The 25,325-nt window shown below is 42.4% G+C and overlaps 2 protein-coding genes across 7 annotated transcripts in view; one reads left to right on the top strand and one right to left on the bottom strand.

Moving 5' to 3' along the window:
* The window catches only part of hdac4 (histone deacetylase 4), a 130,964-nt gene extending 118,394 nt beyond the window's left edge, over positions 1–12,570 (top strand). For all 5 annotated transcript variants that reach the window (XM_013915414.1, XM_005751125.1, XM_013915417.1 and 2 more), the window contains 5 exons: positions 14–132; positions 854–987; positions 6,898–6,982; positions 7,169–7,310; positions 8,067–12,570. In XM_013915414.1, coding sequence (XP_013770868.1) covers positions 14–132; positions 854–987; positions 6,898–6,982; positions 7,169–7,310; positions 8,067–8,106 — 520 coding nt within the window. In that variant the 3' untranslated portion in view covers positions 8,107–12,570. The remainder of the gene's footprint in view (positions 1–13; positions 133–853; positions 988–6,897; positions 6,983–7,168; positions 7,311–8,066) is intronic.
* Positions 12,571–20,851: 8,281 nt separating this feature from the next.
* twist2 lies at positions 20,852–23,803 on the bottom strand. Of its 2 annotated transcripts, none has more exons than XM_005751124.1 (2): positions 23,043–23,803; positions 20,852–21,268 (listed from the first exon to the last, which is right to left on the bottom strand). In XM_005751124.1, the coding sequence occupies exon 1, from the start codon at positions 23,568–23,570 to the stop codon at positions 23,076–23,078; it is 495 nt and encodes a 164-aa protein (XP_005751181.1). In that variant the 5' UTR covers positions 23,571–23,803; the 3' UTR covers positions 20,852–21,268; positions 23,043–23,075. The 2 variants fall into 2 exon arrangements, with proteins under 2 accessions (XP_005751181.1, XP_005751180.1); XM_005751123.1 differs by having other exon boundaries at positions 23,159–23,645.
* Between the last annotated feature and the right edge of the window lie 1,522 nt (positions 23,804–25,325).

Here is a 25,325-nt window from a genome sequence, read left to right as displayed (position 1 = left end):
ATTGTTTCTCCAGGACGGTGGTCATGCCTATTGCCAATGAGTTTGCGCCTGATATGGTTCTGGTATCTTCTGGCTTTGATGCAGTAGATGGACATGCCCCACCGCTGGGAGGATACAAACTGACAGCCAAATGTAAGTGCTGATTCAAACTGTCCATTTCATTTCTTCTAAATCTGTTTTTTCTTTTTCCCATGAGCTGAATCATATAGGCACATCTTAAGGCGTGCACCACGTCACTCGTGCCGTATGCTGTGTGATGCTACACTGCTTTCAATGCTAGGAAAGACTCAAAAACATAAACTCGCCCCTTTTGTGTGCAGTGTGCATATCTGACTTACATATTCAGATAGAGACCCTGGCGTGACAGCAAAGAGCTTTTCTAAAACCATCCAGCAGATCTCAAATAAGAGCTAGGGGTCTTTGTTGTCAAAGAGGGGGGGTTATGGGTGGGTTAAAGAGGATTGCAGGAAGAGGGGATATGGTCGAATTTAGGGGGACTAAAGTATGGCTGAATATATATATATAAGAACGCCCCTCATCCTGAGAGGAAAAACATCAAAGGCTGTGACCAAGACTAAACGCAAAGCCACATTTATTAAAATTAAACCTGGCTTATATTAGGGCTTGTTTTTTGCCCCCCAGTAAATCCACAGTGCACTCGCTTTCTCTTTTCCTCTGTGATGCATTCACCCCTTCCTTCATTCACGCTCCAGCCCCTTTTTTTTTTCTTTGATCAATATCCAGAAAGGAAGTTAGAGGCTGAATACCATTTCATTCTTCTTCTTTCTTTCTTTTCCTGCTCTTTCTCTCTCCCTCCCTTTGCCATTTCTGCTGTGATTTCCTGTCTGTCCAGGCTTTGGCTACCTGACCAGGCAGCTGATGGGTCTGGCAGGCGGTCGGCTGGTGCTTGCCTTGGAGGGGGGTCACGACCTCACAGCCATATGTGATGCCTCTGAAGCCTGCATCTCTGCTCTGCTTGGCAATGAGGTAAGATGTGCAGAGAGAGAAGGAGAGAATACTTTAAATATTTGTCCAGTATTGTCAAACTGTTCTTGATCAGCACATTAAAGATGACCGTTTGCCTGTGTCAGCTGATATGTGATGATATGTGAGCACTCATATAATTCTTGCACTGGAGTTTGAGCTCCAGTGCAAGTAGGCGGTTCAGTAACACTGCAGACTTTTTGTGTACACTTTAAATGAATGACGCTAAAACAAAAAGTGTTACAAATGAATCACTGAGCGATGATTTCGGTTCTTGATTTGCTGTTACAATGTTTTAGGATTCAATATTTAAGTGTTTGTCATGTATTTTCTTACATCGCACATAACGGCAGTGTTTTGGTTCATAGTCCCTGATGAAGGAGGAACCTGTTTTCAAAAATATTTTATTACTACACCACAAGTTTGTACAATTCTGCAACAACAGCAGGCTGATTTTTATTTTTAACTCATCCAAGCCCAAGCTCTTCACATTTTCTTCATCTACCCCACCACTCAGACAGGAAGTGAGCACCAAACACACACACATACGTCAGAGGGAGGATTTCCAGGCAGAAGGTTAATTGTAGAGTGTGTAGGTTGTGGAGTGGAGCAGCTCTGTGATTCATGGCTACCCACAGATTTCTTCTAGCTGGTGTCTGATTCATTGCAAAGGAACCAGCGAACTGCGGTTTCAAGTGGAGTTTCTTGAGAGACACTTTACATCGAGGATTAATATCCAGACTGACATATATTAACATTTATTTTAAAAATGGAACAATCTAAACTGGAGTCTTTGCCACACGCACAGGCTCAGATCGTTGTCATTGGAGTTGTTTCTGTTCCTGCTAAAACCGTCATCTTCTGCAGTGTTAGCAGTATAGAGCACCTTGAAATACAAATACTTACATCATACCATGTGATGTAAGAGTGTATTGATGCAGTCTTATTAACAATTTCCTCGGGACACTTTAATGCAAAATACTAAAAAGCAATAATAATTAAAAATGTACTTTTATTTTATAAACTCTAAACAAAGCCTGCATGAAAAACAAAATAAAAATGGCGTTTCTAAAAAGAATGGTAAAGTGCATCGTGAGCACGCTGGCGATGTTTTAACCGCTGACTAAACAGATCAAAGAAAGCTTCCAGCTCATGGGAAATGGCTAAACTTGGAGGCTAAATGTAATAACCTGCCTCTCTGTACCTGCATTTTGCCCACCAATGACTTGAAGCTGCAGTACGTAGCACTGCCATTACATCTGTTAAAGCTTCAGGAATTCAAGGACACTTCAGAAGGGCGGATGCTTTTTGCTGTCACGAAGGTTTGTGCTCATGACTTCTAGCTTGAAGGACACTTTCGTTACTCACAGTACCGCCCTGAAGCAAAAATAATATTTTAGGCCAGGGGCTTTGCTTCTAAGGTTTCAGCCGCCTGTAGAGCACCAGTCTCAGCAGGGGTTTGGAGGAGGTACCTGGACGAGTGCCATGGGGAGCTGAAAATTCGAAAATAGGCAGGAGGCAGGGAGCGTCAATTGCCTCGGCTCTGCAGGGCATCCCTCTCACCCGGGGCCCTGTCATTGATACACATCTGAAAGTGGTTACCCTCACACCTCTGCAAGCAGGGTCAGCCTTGGTCTTGGAATCCGATAATAAAAGGAAATGGAGCAATCATTTGAAGTCGGGAGGGAGGATCTATTGTTATTAAGACGTGTGTAAGTATTGTTGTACCTGTGCAGGTCTTTTTCAATAAACCTGGCCACTATACACAAGTCCCAACAACTTGGCTTCATCTTTAATTTAAAAAACAAAATCTTGAATAATGGTTTTAAATAAATATATATATAGATATATGGCAGGAGCCTGACAGGACATGTTGTACAGAAGGCCTTACTGGCATGTGTTGAATGGGCAGACTGGTTTGAGTAAAGTTGTGAAGAACACAATGATGTTTTTCCCTTTCAAAGATAGAACTAGAGTTTGCATGACCTGCTCCGGCTGGCTCTTTGGCAGCAAGTGATGTCAGCTGTTTGAACAAAGGCAGATCACACGGTTGTTTGGTGCTTTGATAGCTGATAGCAAAGAAGAAAAAGCAGACTAAAATGTCCCTGATCGGATCAAAACAGCAGGAAGCAAGTGTTTCTAACGTAATCTCAGCAAACGTTTCTGTAATGGACAAGGAATGTTGATGGAAAACGTCAGTGGGGGATGGAGCTGGAGGGAAAGGATGGTGGCCTGTTTTCTTGTTTTGTTTTTCTGTCCTGGTAATGGCACAAACAAAGTTTAGGGTCCAAGGCCAGCTGGGCATCAAATGAATAACAGTCAGAATAAATCCTTTTTTTTTTTTGAATGACTGAGTACTTTCGTTCTCTTTCGTTGAGACTGTTTCAGTTTGTGCATGTGTGCGTGTTGGAGGGATGGACTGAGGCATACGATCACTGCTGGTCAGCTGTGCATTTGTTTATGTTGCTTCGAGCTGCCTGGGGGGGGCGAGGGGTTTGTCTGCAGGTATCATGAACCCAATGCACGACTATAACTGAAACACTGTTCATGCTGTTGGTGCTCTTTAGTTGACCATCATGAACTGGGAGGTAATGCGCAGGTACTGCAAAAGACTCTGTATGTTATACATCATCTTCTCTTCCCCTGTGTCTCGTACTTTCTGTGTTTTACTCGAACTTGTGTGAGAGTTCTAGCCGTACTTTCTTTGGCAGGTTAAGACAAGCTTTGCTATAATGAGTATTGGGTTTCTTTTGAAAGCAGCTCAAATTAGCTGGTGGGAAGAGTTAGGGAAGAAAACTGCTGAATGGACTTTACAGGCTCTTTTATTCAGTCTCACTGCTGTAATGCATAATGCTGAAGTTTCTCTAGTTAAATAGCTCATGAATGATGCATTGGCAGCTCCACTAGTCAACTCTGAACTCTGGACTAATTGATGATTGCTCACAAACAGATGTTGGCCCAGCTCGAACCACGGTTGTTAGCAATTATTTGATAAACAACTGGCTAATATGCTAATTGTTACCAGCTGTCAATGAGGTTATTTTGTGCGTTTACACTCCAGTTACAGTAAGACGCTCGACTTCACCTGTCCCCCTCTTTGGATCTGACTGTTCCCCCACTAGAGCAAGGCTAACCCACACCTTTTTTCCAAAAAAGGTGGCCTGCTTTGCACAGTGCACATCATTTCCTTGTTTACTTAGCATAACATAATCAACTGGTTTTAGCGACCGCCGACACATGCACACATACACAACAGTAAACAATGGATGCCTTGTGCACTTTTTCTTTGTTGAACAAGTGGAATTCCTCCTCTTTCCACTGTTTTGGTTTCAGCCTCTCTTAGGAATGTTTTTACCGGGCCACGTTCCTTTCGCTCAGCTCATGGCTTTCCATGGTGTCTCAGTTCCTTTGGGCAGGAGTTTTTGTATTTTGGACCGCTGTGTCACAGAGCGATGCAGACCTCCTCAGAGATTATTCAAACCATCATTCTCTCGCACTTATCTATCAAAGACTGCGACACATTTATAATGACACCAAGATCCAGACATCCGGCCAAGGCCAGTACAACCAACTCAAATAAACAGAATTACCATCACAGAGGATGTCCTGGAGAAAGTTGGGCTTGTGTTAGAGTACGCTTGCATATCTGTATGTGTGTGTATATGTGCGTTTGCCACACCTGCTGGGTGGGGCCCCTGGACTACCCTGACAAGAGCCATTAAAGTTTATAAGCGTGAGGCCCAGCTGTCAATCAAGCTGACAGACTGCCCCTATCCAACTCTGCTCTGACGTGAACCTCACGAAACCCCAGAGAACCCCTGACCTCGCTCTGACAGGGAGCTGACGCACGCTGGATTTGCACGGGCTGGGTAGTTCTGGGCTGGAACTGGCTTGGGTTATGGTGGGTAGATGGTGGCTGTAGCCTGGAGGTTGGAGGAGTTAGTTTTGACTAAAAGATTAATGATTTCAGTCTACAGACTTGGAAATTTTGAGATGGGATAATAAGCACTGCTGTTTCCTTCTCCGCCACAACTAAAGTAATGTTACACCACTTTTAAGGAGCAGAGCTGCATACGACTCGGGTCATTTCATGTGCTTCTCTCCCTCGTTTCTTTGTCCAGTCAGTTAAATGACATTTGAAATTACAGTATCACATAAATGTGATTTCATTTCTGTGAAATGGCAACACCAGAGAAAAAATCCAGACATTTATTCCGAGTTCAGCTCCGTTGAAGAGGCGGGATATGAAGGAGAGCCGGCTGACATGGGTTGACGCGTACGTCGTTGCCAGACTAAATGCGGCGCTGAAGAACCGAACCTTCTCCGGTAATTGAGCTCCAAGGCTGTCGATTATTGAGTGCAGCAGCTCGTTCTCGTAGCTGGGCCTCACTGCTGTACCTATAACGGCAGCGAGGCAGATCTGTCGCTGAATCTTAGGTTAGTGTTGAGGAAAGGTGTATTTTAACCCTAAATTGAAGCAAGCCGTGAATTAAAATGAAATAAGAAGTGAACGGAAAGGAAACAAAGAGGTGACTGAAAACCATCAGCAAGGTCCCGAACGGCCCTTTGGTGCGTTGAGGGTTTTGTTTGGATTTAAACAGTATGGAAAAGTAAGGCCGGCTTTGACTTATTACATAGATAAATAGTTGGAGTTGATGGACGGTCATTAAGCTTTAGGAAGCTTAATGACCGTCCATTGTTACTGTATGTTACTCTGGATGAAAGTGTTGGCCAAATATTAAATAGGCCAATGAAAATATTGTGCTAAAACTGTGTGCGCGCGTGTGTGTGTGTGTGTGTGCGTGTGTGTGTGTGCGACCTCTGTCCATTCTTCATTGCATGATGTAGCCTGTCGTGCCACAGTAGGATTAAAGTATCCCTCTCCCCAGACTGCCTTTTCCCTCTTCCCTCTGAACTCCTCCCACACACTATTTGTTTTAATTATAAGAAAACTTCCAGCCTCGGCCAAGCGAGACCAACCGACAATGACTTTTTCCTCTTCTCTCTGGCATTCTGCTCACAAATCTCAGGCCAAACTGTTTTTCTTTCTCTCCGTGTCTCTCTTTACATGATTCTCAGTCGGTGCTTTATTCCGTTGGGGTTATGACTGAGCAGAAAAGGGATGCATGTTGTCTGTGGTGGAATGTGGAGCTGAATGAGCCTATTTGACAAAATGGGATGAGAAAGTGTCGTATGTGCAGTTGGCCAAAAGGGAAATTGAATCATTCCGGGTTGGGAATGCACTTTGGGGAATAGCCCTGTTTTCTGTGTGTTGCGGTTGGAGCTGAGCTCTCTGAGGATTGCATTTTTCGTGCGTGCACGTGTGTGCCAGTGCAAGCGCTTGGGTGAACTGGCAGTTTCTGCTTTAATGCATCTGTTGCACTAGCATGTGTCCTCGGAGTGGGACGCTGTACAAAGCACGCATTGTCGATTGTGTCAAAGAGTAGCAGAGCTGCTGATGAGTGGGAGGTGGTGTGCATCTGCAGGCCTATTTTCTATTGTGTCAGCAGCTCAAACTTGCTCCCCACCTCTTGGATTGACTCAACTGTGGGCCGTGGGCCACGATCAAAAACGATCCCTTAAACCTGGAGGGACTCGCATTAGTTCAAGTGAAGTTTTGGAGGGAGGCTTCTGAACAGTTGTCAGTCACATTTATAGAAAGGCCTATCTCGCCATATGCAACTCACCAGAAGAAACGCTGTGATACATTTAAAGCGCTTAACCGATGTTCCCAGTAGACATAGCTTCATCGCCAAGTTAGAGCAGTTTTATTTCAGCAAAGGTGCCATAAGTAGTCTGACAGATGACTCTTCTGATGGTTCGGCGCTGATACTGTAAAAATGTGCATGTTTTTCTTTTGATAGACAAAAACATTTCATGCTTAATTTTTCTATCGTTTTCTGTTCCTTTCAGTTGGACCCCATTCCCGATGAGGTGCTGCAGCAGAGACCAAATGCAAATGCGGTACGGTCTATGGAGAAAGTAATCGAATTTCACAGTGAGTAGATCTTTTACATTTTTTTTCCTGCTGGCATTAGAAATAATAATTAGGTGTAACTAGCTTCCCTAAGGGTAAGTCAGGTAGTTGGTAAGCAAAGCTTCTAAATGCTAAACTTCACATTCAAACCCAGTTAGCGGAACATATTATATCTCTGCACACACTCTATCTGCATTTCGTTATTAGGTAAATACTGGTGCTCACTGCAACGTTCTGCCTCCTCGCTGGGTTATTCTTTGAGTGAGGCCCTCAAGCGTGAAGCAGAGGAAGCTGAGACTGTTTCTGCCATGGCCTCATTGTCTGTTGCAAACAAGCACGTTGGAAAGAGGTAAGTTGATTGTCGTCATTTACAGTCACTGGTTTACATTAGTGTACATTTGGCTCAGGAGGTAAAGCAGGTCATCACGATACCGCAACACCAGAGCCAGAGTTACCCCTGAAGAAGCTTTGCTTGTTTAGAGGGATTGCCAAGAAAAAGCCTAAAGTTAGGTTTACAAAGTTGCTTCTGAACAACAGAAGGTGTTTGCCCATAATGCACAGCACCTTGTTTAATGAAAACAAACACGGCACATCAGCACAAACACCTCACATCAAGTTGTTTTTCAGTCAGAGGACATTGGGAATCTTGTAGTCAGAATTAAATGTGAGGCTACAGTAAAACCGTTGCCCCGACTGGGCCAGGACACAACAATGATCCCAAGCACAATGGGATTGCTGAAAAAGAAAAGAATCAAAGTGCTGCAGTGGCCCAGTCAAAGTCCAAAGTGATTGAAGTGCTGCTGTGAGAGATAAATGAATCAATGAATGACTGCGAATCTAAAAAAACTGAAGCAAAGCTGCAAAGAAGAGTGAGCCAAAATTCCTTCACGATGTGAGAGAAGGAAAAAGTCAAACAGAAAATGATAACTTCTAGTTGTTGCTTCAACACGCTACTGAATCCTGTGAAAACTTTCTTTTACAGGACTCTTTCAATGCAGCCTTTTCCTGCTGTAACATTATATGTTGTGTTTGCTGTGAATTAGTTGAAACAGTTTTAAGCATCTGTTACTTCTCCTTTGTTCATAGTGTTATCTTTTTTTAACAGGGCTGAAGAGGAACCGATGGAAGAGGAAGCTCCTATGTAAAGAAACATCCACGACCTTTTTGATCGCTCAGACTCGTCTGTGGCATTTTATCGTGACAAAAATGGACCACTGAAGATGAGCGACCCTTTTGCTGATCAGCGGTGCACTGAGCAATCAGCATAAACGCGTTGCATTGCATTGCACTTAAAGACTTTTGGATATACGATTGTTTCAGCTATCCCGTAATGACAACCTCCAGTGCCAGTGCTTTTAAAACACTAGACAGACATACTTTTGATTGCCAGTGAGAACCATGCAGAGGACCTACAGTCATCTACTCTTCGTGTAATTCTGCTCTGTCCCTGCTTTATCTTCATCTCTTCGCTTTCGTGAAGACCACCATAGCTATTGTGATTGTTACTCTGGACTAAAGATGGGTTCTTGCTCTTTCCAGATATCTAAACGAGAGGGAAAAAACGTCAGTTTTCCATGTTGTTGAAGGTTACAGATGAGAAAGGTCACAAACCTGTTAGAGTAAAAGACATTTGTGCCTTTCCCCCCACCCCGTCTAAACTTGGTGGAATTTTTTTTGAACTCCACTGGAAGAGTTTTGCCTTAAAAATAGTTTTGGGACTGAGGCCTCTTCTCCCCAAGCCCTCACACATTTCTATCCTGGCAAGACATCCACTGCCTGCATGTTGTTGGCACATAGACTGAAGGACTTTGGCATGTTTACCTATAATTCCCTGCAACCAGCCTACTGTCTCTGCCCCCACCTTTTCCCCTCGTTTTCAGTGTCAGCTTGGAAGGTAGTTCCCAGCCACAAGTTGGAGGTGGCTCCTTTAAAAAGGAAATTAAGAGTTGGAATTGTATCGTTTAATCACATAGGCACCAGTTCTTCTTCGTCAGAGAAAGATATACGTAGCATGCACTTTACTGGAGCACTTGGACTTATGAAAGATAGAATCCTGTTTATATCGTATGTAGTAGTTACATAAAAATGAAGCCAAAGCATGACAGATTATTGTCTCTGTAGAGTATAACCACTTACCGCCCCACACATATAACAACGACTGAGCAGTGTCGGTATTTACATTAGAATTTGTCTCACTTTTTCAGACATTTGCCGAATGGAAATAAACTAATCTCACATGGGCTCATTTGTTGAACCAGCCCTCTCTTTAAGACAAGGACCATACCACCTGGGATTTTCCAGAGGGGTGTTCTGGAGCTTTCACAGCTGGCCTAACATCTTTCGATCCTTTCGATCAAGAACATCTGCTTTGCAAATGTCAGGTGATACGATGCAGGTGTGAATGTTTCTGCCTCTTCGTTTTCAATAAAGCACAAACTGTTCTCTCTATATTTTTTTAATAGTATGCAAACATTTTTAGGTGTTCTGCATTATAAAATGCAGTCCTCTTTTTGACAGCCCTTGGCTCAAATGCACATATTTGAGCTTTAAATAGCACATGTAGCTCAGCCCGTCCTCCTGGATTCTGAATCGTTTCGTTAGGCCGGGTCTCGTTACTAATCTGAGCATCAAATCTTTTTGAATCAGCATTTTTATATGTTATAATATTTTAGAAGACAAGATGTAAAATTTTCCTGCTCTGACTTTTTTGAAGTCAAGCCCATGATATAGCTCCCAGTCGCTCTGCACCACACACACAGCCAGCAGCTAGGTCGTAGTAGTTTAATTTAATAATTAAACAGTCCCAGTTTAGGACTATAGTGGCCCCTCTGATCAACATGCTAACTTCCTTCCAGCTTGTGTTTGGCCCTCTGGGCAACTACCTTCTGCTGCCTTTATTTGACCTAAAAACTAATCGTGTCTTTAATGTCGTTTTTAAGTGAACAGGAAACGGAGCGCTGTGGTATTTACTGTTATTTACTGTACATAGGACACTGATCTCCTGAGTATTCCTGCCACACACATTCACTATTTTTGTGGTTTGTTTTCCTCTCTTTCGCTTTTTTCTGCTTTTGAGCTCTAGTGACTTATTTTTGTACAATTTTCCTGTTGTTTTGTGCGTGTTGTCCACTCTCTGTTTCTCTGTTATGTTGTAAAGCTGACATACTTCACAGCAGGTGAGGGTTCAGACTCTGTTTTTAGTGGACGTTACATGAGTACGTTTTCTGGGTTCAGGGTTTTTGCGGGAGCGTTGGGATTCAAATGTTTCTACTTTGTATAATGATGGACAATTGTGTATTTACTGTCTGTTCATAGTAGATTTATATATAAAAAGAAATGAGTATATTATATATCTATACATTACAAAATGCTACGATCTTGTTTTTGAAGTTGGTATTGAAAAACAATACTTTCCGTGGGTCTTAGTTACAGTTGGCCCTTTTTAGGGTGTTACTGAAGGCACCTTCTGCTGTTGATCATGTGTTGAGCAGCATCTTACTGGCTGTTTTTTGTCTCTCAGCAGTAATGACTTTTTTGTTGTCTGTTTTGTTTATTTCATTAGTTACCCCATTGGTACCATAACACTGTTACAGTAGGTGTGCAGTCGCCCTCTGCTCAGCCTTGCATTTTAATGCACATATTTGTCAGATTCCATACCTTTTCTTTCTCGTGCAGATGTTCTTGCGCGCATATCTTGCCTGGCATCTGTTAAGTTTCAGTATTTCAAGAAATTTGAGTCTTTTTTGTTCCTCTTTGTTAAAGATTATCATCTGACGTATTTGAAAGAATAGGAAGAATAGCGAGGGCGGATTAGAATTGGAACACAGCCATTGCTTTTCCCCCCTGTGTTAAATCACCACGACGGGCCTTGCAAATGGTTTTGTATGATCAACGTTTATTTCCTTATCAGGCCAAGTATGCTTAGTTTTAATTTAAATTAACATTTTTCAAGTTCACAGCTGAAGTCTCATCAGCTTTGGTATGCAAGTTATGTTTCTGTATCTAAAAATCGCAGTTTGATCACAGTAACAGCCAAGCAGGACCGAGGTATCGATGCGTTAAAAAAAAAAACAGGAAAAAACACGTTTGATTTTCTTTTTTGGGGGGGTAATTTCAATCAGACGTACAAGAAATAAATTTGCTTATTTTAACTGAATGTATCTAGCAGAGATCTTCCCTCTCCTTACTAATGCACCACTAATGTCTTTAAGTCTCAAATCCTTTCCGTAACTTTTGTAGTTGAGATATGGATATGGTAGATTGTTTCCACCATCATCTTTTTTTAGTAATTTTCTAAAGATAATGTCTATACCAATACAGTTTGCATTAAATCGTGCATAAAGTAAATTCTGCCAAAACAAAACCTCTGGTCTGGTTGCAGCAGGGCATCTTTTATTATCATTTTTTAGCTTTTTCTGTACGTTCCCTTTTTGTGAGACACACATTGTTTTCTCCTCCTTTGTAGATGTTGGCCAGCTTCTTTGTGTGTGTGATACTTGCGTACTTTCATAGTCGGGATATGAAAATGCATATAATCGGGCTATCCTGAATATGACCTCAGCTGGGATATGCTGACATCTCGGCTCATTTTAACACACTTGAAGAGATGCCTTTCAGTAACCCAGCCCAGAACATTCCCAGAACCTTTGCACAACAGTGCCAGTCATGGCTTTTCTTCTGTTTAATGCTTTCGTTTCTCAAACGCTGCCAAAACTAGCACTGTCTGGCTACTCTGGCCATCTGTCTTCACTGTTAGTCTTAAAACAATGTCCAGTAACCAAAAAGAAAAAAGCAGCATTCCATTTTGGTGTAATTTCCATTTATTATAAGGTAAATCTTTTCTTTCTTTTTTTTAACCCTCGCAGGTCTGAGAGCTGTCTTGTTTCTGTAGATGCCCCGGTCTGACCCCACGCAGCTCCTCCTCTTTTCTCCCTGCATGATCCGTCTGTCTGCATGCATTACCTGTCTGTCTGTCCCCTGCCACACACCAGCACAAGGGATCAAGCACTGAAGGACTTTCACTGTATCCAAACTATTTTTATCTCTTTGCTTCTCTTTCTGTTTCTAATATGGAGGAATTTGGGTGCTTTCCATGTTGTGCTTTCACCTGTAGCGAACGAATCATCAAACCTGGCAGACTTAAGTTGAATAAGTCACAAAAAGAAATAGTATCAAGCACAGACAATAGATTTTATTGTATTTATGTAGAAAGTAAATTGTTTGGTGGGATGCTTTGTAAACTATAAGACCAGAATGGACTGTCTTTTTTTTTTTTTTCCCCAAACCAGGCGAGATGTGACTTTGGAGGATTTTCAGAAGATATTTGTGTTTTCTGTCACGTCTGAACTCATCAAAGGGCTCCATCCAGACGCCAGGTCATTGTTACAGTTGTCCATTCCAGTAAATAAGCCAGTTATCTCTTTGACCACTGTGGTTCAGAAACAAACAGTTCTAGGTTTACATATGTATAAAATGCATATTCTTTTTTTTTTATCAGTTATGTTTTTGACTTGTTCCACCATTGTTACAAAAATAGTACATTTTTCTCGGGAACCTTTGCTCTAACATGTTGTCTTTGACATGTACATTATAAAGTATTGTTTTGAAAAAAAAAAAACCCTCAATGTGTGTTTTTATGCTTTTACTGTTTGCTGTAATTTCGAAGAAAAAGCATGAAGGCAGACGTTCAGGATGTGTCCTCATACGCGATAAAAGAAATACTACAGAGATTTAAAGGGATTGCACTTAAAAGTCCGAGTGCAACAGCATATCCGTATCTGCTTCCATCGCTACTTTGCAGCAGTTTGTTGTGGTGGGTAATGGTTGGAGACTAGACAGAGTTAACACCCACCCATCCAAGTGAGTCAATACAATAGTTAAAATGTAAATATCAAACTTTACAGCATTAAAAAGCTCACAGGTCCAAGGCTAGTGCAAAAAACTCATCCATCTGGATCTGTTCAAGGTCAAAATCAGGAGGGTGGATGGTTTGACTGAGAGGTGTGCCAACACAGCAGGGTGTAGCTGATGGTTGAATCTGCCAAGCTTCGCCTCCAGTAATTCCAGTCATAGTCAACTGGACCTCATGCTAATATTTATGATGATGGTCCATCCATGCATCCATTTTCTTAACTGGTTATCCAGTCCTGGAGCGTATCCCAGTAGATTCGCCAGTTAAACTAATATGCTTTTGGCCAAATCTCCTGCGATGTATATTGACCGCAGACTGTTTGGTCAGATATTCTGCTCTAACAGAAGCTAAAGGTCCGAAAATCCCCAGATTTGATTTTTCTTTCAAGCTTGTAATCTTTAATCCAACCAACAGCCAAAAAACGGAGTCAATTTATTTATATTGCACATTTAAACACTACAGACGACGACCAAAGTGCTGCACAAACAAAGTCATCAAAAACAAGCAAATGATTTAAGACCAAAAAAACTTAAATTAATAAAAATATAAATGACAACAGTAAATAATACAAATTAAAATAATGAGAGTGAAAGATGGCACACTAAATTAAAGCTAATCTGAAGCTAAAGAAGCTATCACACTGCACACAGCTCCCTCTGCAGGCACACACGTTTTTTATAAATGTTAACATTCAAAGTTGCGCTCCCCAGTTCCTGCAAACAGCCTTCAGTGTAAAATTGGGGTAGTGTGCCTTTACGTCCAGAGGTGGGCATCATTGGCAAGAACGGCAACAAGGGCCCCACAGTAGCTTTGACCAGGATTAAACACCCATTTGGAGAGGTCAAAGGTCTTAACCAGCGTTGAATCCCTGATGGTGGTGGAACTAACGCTAAGACAACAGTCCAAAAACAAACAAAGCCAATCCCGACTTTCCTCCCCTCAAATAAATATACATCGCTGTGCTTTCGGTCAGAGTCTGAATTCAGTGAGTAACAGTGTAAATAACACCACTGCGGCAGGATTTGTACTCTTGTCAGGTTTGAAGCACCATGCAGTGTAAAAGACAAATGAGAAGACAACATCTGGTTTCTTGAGAAAATGACATTCAGCTGAGGCGTGAGGGACAATATTTACCATCTTAGAGATGCTGAAAAGAGCTCTGAAAGCGCTACTACTAAAAACAACGACAGTAAAGCTGGGAATGTGCTCTTTTATGGTTCCTCTGTGCCTTGAGATGCTCTAATGGCGTGCCTGTGACACACACAGACTGCCCGTCTCACCTTAAGTTCACCGTATTCCCGCTATGCAGTGACACGCAACCCCCGTGGCCTCTAAGTCAGGTCAGGTCAGAGAACGGGTGAAGCCCTGCTAGTTGAACTTTCCCCCCTCCTGAAGCTCAACCCACAAGATGGTTTCTTCTTCCACAACAAAGAACTGAAAAGTCAGAACCCCCCACCCCTTATTTTGTTTCCCTCTCATTTCCCTGCAGTGACATTCTGGTCTGCCGCAGCTTTCTTGCCTTGCTCATCTTCCTCCAGCGTCAGCCGTTATCAGTCAGCTCTGTCATTACCCAGCCGCCCGTATGCGTAAAAAAAGGCCTCATCCTCCCAGCTGTGCTCATCGCCGCACTTTTTAATTGCAGGTTCGAGTGACTCCAAATGGGCGATGAGGCTTTGGCCAGTTGCTTGGATGACATATAAAACTAATTATAGAAGAGAGTCATTAGAATTAAATTTGGATCTTCAGCACACAAACATCAGCTATATTTAACAGGTTCTAACAAACATGTACGTTGGGATCACAGAGGCAGCCCAGTCGAGTAATGTCTGTGAAGTCTTGGAGAAGGAAAGGTCGACGAAATGTTAGACACAAAATTAGAACAAATCCAGCAGTTTCTCTCGACTTGTTCTATTCCAAGCATGACTTTGGAAACAATGGAAATGAACGTGAGGAGCCTGTGGCCGTTTGCTGTTCTTTCCATCGGATGTTCCGTCAGTCCGGCTGACACTTCTGATCCATAGTGTATTTGAAAAGCTGTGCAGCATTTGCTTATCTTGCTACTGTGTGTGTTTAGTCTACTGTTCGGTGTGCGCTGACATCAAAAATGGAAAGACACACAGACACACACATGGCTGGAAGGTTCTGCAAACAGAACAACAGTAGGTCACTCTCAGCTTGGGTTTCAGGACTAAGTACGAAGTTCAGTGACGGACAGCAGCACATACTGTACATCCAGTGATCAGCCACATTAAAACCACATGCTTAATGTTGTGTAGGTCTGCCTCTTGCCAACAGAACAACCATAAACCCATCTGGGAATTTCCACGGGACCGCCGTGGACGTCCTGCGGTCGTCTATAACAAGGACATTAGCAGCGGATCCTTTGGGTCCTGTGGATTGTCTGATGGAGACTCCGTGGATCAGGCTGTTCTTCCACATCCCACAGATGCTTGATTAGTTTGGTATTTGGGGATTTTGAGGGCCAAATCAATGCCTCGGGCACTGTGGTTTGTTATTCAGCTGTTCCTGAGATGTTGTTGAGGTGTGGCTGAGCACACTGTGGTTCTGGAGGAGGCGAAGGACAATTTAAAATCCTTCTCCTCATATACAGGGTCTTTAATTGTTAGACCCCCATCTCAGTGCATTATCACACCCAAAACAGTATTTTGCACTCAGACTGTGGGCTTACTTGTTGTTCCTAGAGAACTGGAGGCAGAGCCTTCAGCTTTCAGGCATCTCTTCTGTGGAACCAGCTTCCAGTTTGGATTTGGAAGACACCTCCTCTACTTTCAAGATTAGGTTTAAAACTTTCCTTTTTCATAAAGCGTATAGTCAGGGCTGGATCGGGTCACCCTGAACCCTCCCTTAGTTACACCGACTTAGGTCATTGCTGCTGGGGAGTTCCCATGATGCCCTGGTTGTTGCTTCTTCACTCACTGTGTGTTTATACACCTTTCTGCATAACTAGTTATTATTAATCTCTGGCGCTCTTCCACAGCCTGTCTTTTCCCGTCTCCCTCCCTCCCAACCAGCAGATGGCCCCGCCCCTCCCTGAGCTTGGTTCTGCCGGAGGTTTCTTCCTGTTAAAAGGAAGTTTTTCCTTCCCACTGTTGCTAGATGCTTGCACATAGGGTTTTTTTTTATTGTGCTTGTCTTCTCTGTATAATTGCGGGGTCTTTATCTTACAAAATATAGTAAAGCGCCTTGCAGTGACAGTTGTGACTTGGCCCTATATAAATAAAATTGAATTGAAGTGACTGAGAAAATTGATGCTGTTATTATTATTTACAAATGTTCTCTAGATATGCTACTAATAACATTATTGTCTATTGTTTTTAATTCCACAGTAATCGTAATCATGAATCCGAATGTTGCTTGTTTGAAGCCGTGCCACCAGCGGCGTCTCCAGGTCTTCAGACGGCTTGAACTGTGATGTGGATTTAACCGCTGTGTCCTCCAGATGGACCTCAGCGTTTATAGTGGTGCCTGTGCAGAGTGTGAAAAAAATACCAACAAATTCTTTTTGGGTTTTCGAAGCAGTGAGTAAATATTTTATTTTTGCCTTAAATTATATTTCAGAGTATGCACTGTATGAATATATTAGCTGTTTAGTTCTCCTTTCTCTTGAATGTAGTGAAAAATAAACGAGAAGGTTGGCTCCTGAAGTGGCGTGACCTGGTGACTCCTGCTGACCCTGCAGTCATCACTAGTGCTAATGATGCGCAAAGGAAGGGGGGGGCACATCACCCTACAAACACAGACCCTCGTCTCCTCCCCGGCCTGCAGACAAATCAAATTTTACTGCGTTGTCTGTGAGCAGCTATCAGCCTCGTTACTGGCTCTCAGCCACGGTGAAGGGAAATTATACATATTCATATTTGTAAACTGTGGTTTACCAGCAAAAGCACTGATTTGTTGGTGTCTGGCCGAACTCACTGTGGGGTGAGTTAGAAATATTGATCAACTGTTATTATAGCTAATGTGTTTTTTTGTGTGTATTTGTTTGTGAGTAAAAAAAAAAACCAGTGAAACCTTAGAGAAATGTTTCGTTCTTCCACCGTCCTTCGCCTGAACCTGATAGCAAGGCTGCAATTATTGTTTGGCTGACATCACTGACGCTAAAGTTGGATATTTTCTAACTTGGTGTGACGATTCACACAATTTTTTTTTCAATCTTATGAAGGGATAATGCATATTTAAATGCACAATAACAGATGTTGGCTGTGTTAGTCAGAAATGGATGCAGTTTATATATATGTTTGCATGCATATAAGGTGAGGTCAGATGGACTTTAGAGAACACCAGAGGTTGTGTATAATAAACACACATAATGCAGGTCCAGGCCACAGCTGCATGCATATTTGTGCTCTGCAATTATGCTTTATCTATTGCTTAATTGATCACATTTATTTCTTAATGCAATCCAGACCTGATATCAATTGATGCTCCAAAAAAAAGCTTTTGTTTTGACAGTCTGTCATAAAAGACTCCTAAATAACACTTCATACCCCAGAGAGGATTTCAACAAAAGCATCTGCCTCCACATTAATTTGGAATTTGGTCTCTCTGCTTTCCAGAACTGAGTGTGATTGCCTTCACTGTTTTTATAACAACAGTAATCTCATACAGAGAGATACGAAAACAACATGACAGATCAGACGTTGTCTTTTTTTCACGTGGCAGCAGCATCAGATCGTTTTTTTTTAGTACATCACAAATCAGAAGTGAAAGGTGTTTTCAGAACTGCACTGCAGATGTGTTTGTCACACAAAATGGGGAAATAAAATACCCCAAAGAGACACGCAGTGAAGGGCAGCAGTGTGGGGATGAGAGGATGATGTGCACACTGCGACTCAGAGCTGTAAAATGCAGGAAACCCTTTGATAAGCACAGAGATGACAGAGAGTAGGTATGAGACCTGAACTATGTGCATGCAGTGAACTTTTCTTTTTATAGGGCCGATGACAGACACACAAAATCGGGGTTATGAGGATATTTAGGAGTGCTTTAGAGTGCCACGCCCTTTAATGTAGGATTAATGGAGGATGTACCTCAGCAGTGTCGTGTAAAGTCTGTTAAGTTTGAGGCTGTAGGTCAGGATCGAAGCAGACTGAGGGAAAAAAAGGGTTTGCTGGTGGAATTCAACGATCAGTCGTTACAAACTATCCCATACACCAAACGCTTTCTGTTAGTGTAATCAGCATAATCAGCAATCAGCAGATGCATGATGAAGAGGAAGGAGCTGACTGTGAGTGACGACGTGTGGTGACTGTAAGAGGCATAAAGCTGCTTAAGAAAAATCTAAAATATTGAGTTTCCACCTTCTTTGAAGAAATAAAATCCTTATATTTAAGAATATGAGCCTGAGATATGACAGTAATGCAGGCACATGCTTCTGTGTAGGATCTCAGGGCGCCTGAATAAATGATGGAATGAAGGAAAGGTGGAGACGAGCTTAAGAAAAATGCCAGAATCTTCTGTTTTTTTTCAGGGCAGCCTCGACAGCTCAGTCTCTGCCAGGTTTCTCTGAACTCTCAAACTATCACACACTCTCTCCTCGCATTTGAACTTCTGCTCATTTACCTTATACACAGCAGTTTATTGCTTTGTTAGTGAAGATGTCCATAATGTCAGCACCGGTTCATATAAACACAGAAAGAAACGCCTGCAGTTTCATTTTTATTTGTTTTATGACAGATGGAGGATCTTTATGTGGCTTGTTTGCAGCTTTTGTTGTGTTTGCATGAAGCATTTTTCTCCTCTAGTGAGGCCAGTGTATGCATAAAATACTGAATAATAAAGAGCTGTCTTGCTCAAAGTAGTTTAATTTCTTAGCAAGAATACCTTTTTAATCACCCGTTTCATCAGTCTTAACTTGATAAAATAAACCTTCACAACAGGGGAACCAAAGAGAAAAATCAGATATGGCTCAAAACTTTGAGGCATATTTGAAGCTTGACTAATGCTTTGTGTATTCCCTCAGTGGCAGCCTACACAGCTGACTTCCAGCCTTGCCAGCAAACACATACAAACAAATACACACACAGAGAGAGAGAGAGAGAGAGAGAGTTGAGCCAACATCACCCTTCAAAGTGGTAAAAGGTTAACCTTTGATTTTTTTTTAACTTAACCAGACGAACACAGAATACCGTTTGAGGCACACAGAGTGTAAACCTTTACTTTATTCCGTTTTTTAGTGCAAATTAAAGTTTTGTAGCTTTTTCCGTCTGATTTTACGGGAAACATCTGGATCTCTCGCACCACTGGAGCGGTGGCCCCGGGTGATTCTGTGCTGCTCAGCTGTGAGGGCCTGGGATAATGAGCAGGTATCAAACGGGCTCCTATGGATAAGCCGGCCTTGGTAGGAAGGGCTGCACAACAACGTCCAAGACCACCATGCCAAAAGTGACTGCACACTGTGGCGTCTGTTCATATTTTTTTTGAAACATTGTGAAAGATTTAGAAAAGGATTCTGGCTATTATTGCTTAAACTCTTAGAGATTAATTAGTTAGAGCTCACAGGAATATGCGCTTGTTATTATACAGAAACTCCAGTGAGTGTGTTTTGGCTGCCATGCGGCTCAGGTATAGCATGTGTAAATTCACCACATTTACAATGGCCTGATCCTTACCCTTCATGCAGGGAGGGTCGTGCCATTCCTCGAGCAGTAAGACTGGGACTGGTCACACCGTCTTTATCAGATAAACCAATCTATTTTAAAAGGTTGAAATGAATATAGGTCACTCTCGGTTTCTAAGTGATGGAAAGCTCTTGAATTTCAAAATAAAAGAGGCTCCCTGCTGCACAGACTCCTCACACTGCCACATGCTCGTCACTTTTATTTTTAGTAAAAGTGTTTGACGGCAGAGTGCCGCATTACCATATTCACAAACCTACAGGAGGATAAAGCCACGGTGGCTGCAGGTGGCTCCTAATTGAGGCCGCGTTCAAAGACCATTAAGAAAAAATCAGACTCAGCGTCACTCATGTAGAGGCTTAAATATTTAGTAACACAAGTATTTTATAAGACCAGCTCAGTGAAGATCGCTGATTCTTTATACAGCTTTTCACCGGAGAAGCCGGCGGTTCAGTGCGGGAAAAAGTAATTTGAAAGTGCTGTATTTAAACCAGGGGGCAGGCGTTTGTTTTACTGGTTGATAAAATTAGGCTACCCAGTTATTCCAGCAGCAGACCCACAGTGCACTGTACACAGCTGAAATAGCCACAAAGAGTCAGCCATCCATTTACACTAACAGCCCCACGTTAACAATGAGGTCCTTTTAGTGTTTAGATTGCATCTAACCACGGCTGGGAAAACGACATGTAAACAGTTTGGATGTATTGACTGAGCGGAGATTCAAAGGAATTTCTTCAGTCATTTAGGAGGGGTCTTTGGGTTTTTTTTTCCATACTACAGGCAGAGTTATTGTCCTTATCTGCGGTTTTTTGGGGGCTCCCTGCTCGTTAGGAAGCACAAAGGCATCGCCATTTGAAATGATTACTCGTTATTTAAGCGTACAAACATTTTATATGACCCAGTTTGAAACTGGCTCGAGTTTCCTGCACTGTTAATGAAGCTGTATTATTTTATGGTCTGTTTTTTCTCTCGGTGTTTTCTTTCCATAACAAGAGGAGGGGCACGTTCTCACACCCAGCGGAGAAAGAGGGAAAGAATGTGGTTTACATGGGAGCCGTATTCTTTTACGCCCATCTAAAAAAATTGGCAATTTTTTTTTAATTTTATATTTATTTCTTTGATGTATTTTTATTTGAATTTAATCAGCAGAACTACATGTTCTAGCCTAAAATATATAACTCGAATAAAAAAAACGGAACGTATTTCTTTCAAAAAATACGTGTTTTAATAAATAAGCAAAACAAACCAAAAAAAATGTACACTGGACGGAGTTTGGATGGAGACTTGCTAAAGAAAGTCGATGAACTAAATCCATGCAGCGAAAAAAAAATCTAAATTGCATTGGTCCCTTTACAGGCTATAGGCGTACTTATACAAGTATTTACAAAATGCATTTATTTATATATATTTATAATTTGGTTTAGTCTTTAAAAACAAAACAAAACACAAAAATAGATTTACTTCTAAAAATGATTAAAGGATGGCTTTGGTGGAATACAGGCCGTGAATCCGAGCTATTCGCTGTAACATCTTTTAGGCCTACACACATCACAGGGCTCTGGCTCTTTTCCTGCTTCCCCCGCTCTCTCTTCCACAAACTGCTCCGGACGATCAGAAGCAGTGCGATGGGTCGACATCCACACTCACTCCCAGAGAGTTTGTAGTTGTGGCTCGCATTACGTCTCTGCGCCATGCCTTTGAGGTTCATGGGTTCTTCAATAATCCCTGTGGTCTTCATACTTTGTAGAAGTTAACAGTCTGCAAAAGAAACAGGGAGAAAGAAATGTGGGGGAAATGTTATTGATCAGGAGGGATCACGTGTGTGGACAGTGACAGGCTATCTATCGGCTCTGGCTTTTCGGGGGGAGGACATCTGGCGTATTTTACGCACGTAAGGGCTCAATTAGCACGTGCGAACTAATGAATGAATCAATTCTTAGCCACGGAGCTGAGTAAAACCGCATGGAGGCAGGGAAGCAGCGTGGTTTTGAATGCGAATGTACTTCCACAGCTGCTTTTATTCGGGGCTTCGGTTTTAAAGCACCTGAGTAAATTCGGCGTTAGTGGACAAGCCTGAAACAATAAAATCCAATTCCTCGGAGCAAAGTTAAGCCCCGAGTTATTATTGAAATAAATCACGCGGCTCACCAAGGTCGCAGTTTGTTTTGAAAGGCCCCGCAGTGTGTCCACAGCCCGGTGTGAATTATTCATTTTGCTGCTAAATTAAAAAATGTTTGTTGTTACTTTTCATTCCAACTATATTTTGGATAAACCTGAAGTCCGTGAGAAACCCCAGCGCCCGTTTAACTCTGCCTTTTTAACGCTATCAAGCCACGCGTCGGAATATTTTGAATCTAGCCAGCATGTCGCCTTCAAATTTAAAGCAAATCACGGTGAAGAGCCTGATATCAGATTCAGAGGAGCTCCGAGGAGCAGTCAGGACCGGACAGGCTTCGATCTTCACATCGGGCCCTGAGCCCTGTCGGATATTTAAAGGAAGGTTACAGCGACTAAAACAAGACGCATTCCTGATTACTGACATCACTAATAGAGTCACTGTTACTCCCTCTTTAATACCCTTTTGCTAAAATAAAAAAAAAAGCTCAAATTAAAAGTAAAACCTCCAAAAACAGTGCCATCTGTCCCAGCTGCAGGTCAGCTGTAGAGTAACCAGTCCACCAGATCAGGGAGCAAAGCAAGCCCGAAGAAAGTAACGAGCCTGCGTGTTAATGCGGGCTCTGTTTTTGTTGTCTTGCACTGGCCTGAACTTCCCCGTCCAGCCGCAGGAGCTGCCCATTCCTGCGGTCTCCACACAGGAAGGCGCTCTGTTGTGGATATAAATTACCCGTAGTGGCACTACAGCTGCGTCTTGGCCCTTTAAAAAAAAGAAAAACTAGGGTCCTTATAAGAGGGACTACAAAAGTTTTTAAAAAAAATAAAAAAAATAAAAACTTAATTTTTTGGCAATAAATAGAAGAGAGCAGCAGATGTGGCACCTACTTAATGCCTGCATGTAAACAAGTTCCGCGACTATTATTTGTATTCATTCCTCCGCCTAATCCTTCAAATAAACACGAGCCCATTTTTCACATCCCTCTGCTTCACTCAAGTCTCGGAACATCAAATTGATATCATGGATTATTCTGTCCCCGAGAGTTTGCGCGCGGACAGGCAGGGTTTAAAAGATGCTGCGGCCTCGTGCTTAAAGTTTGAACATTTAAAAAAAGGGATGGGGACACGTTTGACGCACTGGATGCCTGTCACCTACACATCTGGCTACAGTTTCCCTCCAGACACGTGGTCAAGTCGTCACCTGATAACGACTCTTTTTTTTAAGTAAAGTTCAAAGTGAAAATAAACAGAATTTGGGGGATGACTCCCGTAATGCGCTTCATAACCGTTTTACCATAAGGCGTTATATCTGCCTACAGCGGCGCCTTTACAAACGAGCCCTTCATCGTTATTACTTCTTTTTCCTGCTGTAAACACTGACATCATCGACTTTTTTCTTTCCGGGCTTCGTGCTACCCACCGCTTTGGCATTGGAAGTGACGGTCTGTGGGTGCTAGTGAGATGCTGACATAGACCAAGCGCCCTCCATCCTCCACACAGAGAACGCATAACTGAGTCTTTCGTGCGCTACGTAACTGCAACTGGACATCTTGCTGTCCATCTCGTCGCTCTGCAGCACCTGACAGAGAAAGTCGATGTATCTGGAGGCCAGCTTCAGCGTCTGTATCTTGCTGAGTTTGTCCGACGGCAGTGTGGGGATAATTTTGCGCAAAGACGCAAAGGCCTCGTTCAGAGACTGAGTCCGTTGCCTCTCCCGGACGTTGGCCAGGACCCGCTGGTTCTGCAGCTCCTCGAACGACTGAGTGCTGCTCGGACTCGGCTTCTTCCCCCGTTTCACCGGACCCGGGCTGCTGCCGCTGCTGTCGTCGCTGGACTTTTTGCTGTGCCTCCTCTTCCTCGCGAAGCTTTTCTGTTGTCTGTCCAGCTCCTCCTCGCTGGTCACCAGACTATCCACAGGGGAAACCGGAGAACTGGAGCCCTCTTCCATTTCTTTCTTGAAGAAATGCAGAGATAGAGAGGAAAACACGCTGTCCACCTTTGAAGCCGTGGTTACAAAAATTGTATAGATATCCTTGAAGCTGAGGGGAATAATTTCGAGATGGGTCTCTGCGCGTCTTACTTTGGAAGGAACTATGGTCAAAGTGGCGGTTGGCACGATTCTCCTCGTGCAGGAAGTTTTTTCCTTACAATATTTTTGGAAACGGTATCCCGGCGTCAGATGCTAAATAGGTTTAAGAGTGGAAGGGGAGGGGTTTTGAGGTGCGGAGGGGGAGCTAGTGTGCGCCTTGGTGTTCAGCAAGCGGGAGGGACCAGTCATGGTTTCGTGTATCATAGAAGACTTAAACAAGACTCGTATTTACTGTCAGAGGCCAGGGATGACCGACTTACTCTGCTCTTATTTTCTTTTCCCTTTTTAGCATCGGTGGTCCCTAGAAGGAAAAAAAAAGTACAGTTTCTTTACGTGGAAGAAAATTACGTTCACTATTTTTACTGAGATGATGAAATGACTCATAATTTAACAAAAAATAATTTAATAAAAAAGAAAAAAAATGTCTCGTTCTTCTTGGAATATTTGCAATGATATTTTTGACATATATCTATAGTTAGTTTACATCTTAAAGTTAAAGTTTAATAATAATAATGATAATAACAATAACAGTCTTTCCTCATAAAAATATTTTCCAGATTTCTTAAAAGGTCGCTGGATTTGAATTAAAGTAAAACATGAGCCAGAGCCTTTAGGGTCAATAAAACTATCAAATTAACTGCAGTATAAAATCCATTTGTTCTTGGAGAGTGACGGCTTTGTGCCACAGTCGCTCCCTGCGAGGCCTTTTACAGCCACACAAACCTTCCGTGTACCGTAAAAACAGAGTTTTAACGCCAGTGTAAAGTATGCGCACCGCGGAGGGCGATTTACGCACAGACTCGTCGGACCGGTGGAAATATATCCGCTTGATATTTAATCGAATCAAGTCTGTGCGCACTCGCAGCTCCTATAATGTGGAAGTCAAACAGGAAGGAGGCTTAAACTAACCATCGAGCTCTCCGGTTTCTGCCGATACCTCCAATGAACGGTTTTCCATGCGTTTTGTCAGCGGCCCACCTCTTCATCTGTCACGTCGTGTTTTCCCTACACAGAGCGGCGCACAGGTGGCTCATATTATAGAGCTGAATTTATCCACTGCCAAAATCTCAGTTTGTCCAAATCAGCTGACTGTGACCTCTGGAGATTTCTTTAACTTCTTTGTTATCAGTTTCTGACTGGAGAGCATTTCAGCTCCCATAAAGCACCAAAATATAACCAGTTATTTTATTGTTATTGAAAAAAGAGATCGGACAAAAAATATGACAGTCGGATGAAATAAGATGTTCTATTTCAATCAAATGCATTTTATTCGACTCTTGGGGATAAATCCGACTTTCACTTAGTTACAGGAAATTGGACTAATATTAGTAATAAGACTGTGTTGAAGATAAAACAAAACATTTCCTAATGAAGATTAATGAACGAGAGCGTGTATATTTTACTTTCTTGCAGCAGGGGCTATATTTATAACCGGTATTGCATGATGTTCATGTATTTATTAAAGAAACAGAAATTTAACTGCTAATGTAAATCCAACGAAAATCAAACTGGTCCAAGAATGACATCATTAACAAGCAATTTAGCTAATTTACACACACACACACACACACACACACACACACACACACACACACACACACACACACACACACA

The sequence above is a fragment of the Pundamilia nyererei genome, unplaced genomic scaffold (assembly GCF_000239375.1).
Source record: "Pundamilia nyererei isolate P.nyererei 1_Seehausen unplaced genomic scaffold, PunNye1.0 scaffold00300, whole genome shotgun sequence".
NCBI lineage: Eukaryota > Metazoa > Chordata > Actinopteri > Cichliformes > Cichlidae > Pundamilia > Pundamilia nyererei.
Note: the sequence above shows the minus strand (reverse complement) of the source record. Positions and strands in the feature narration are given on the sequence as shown.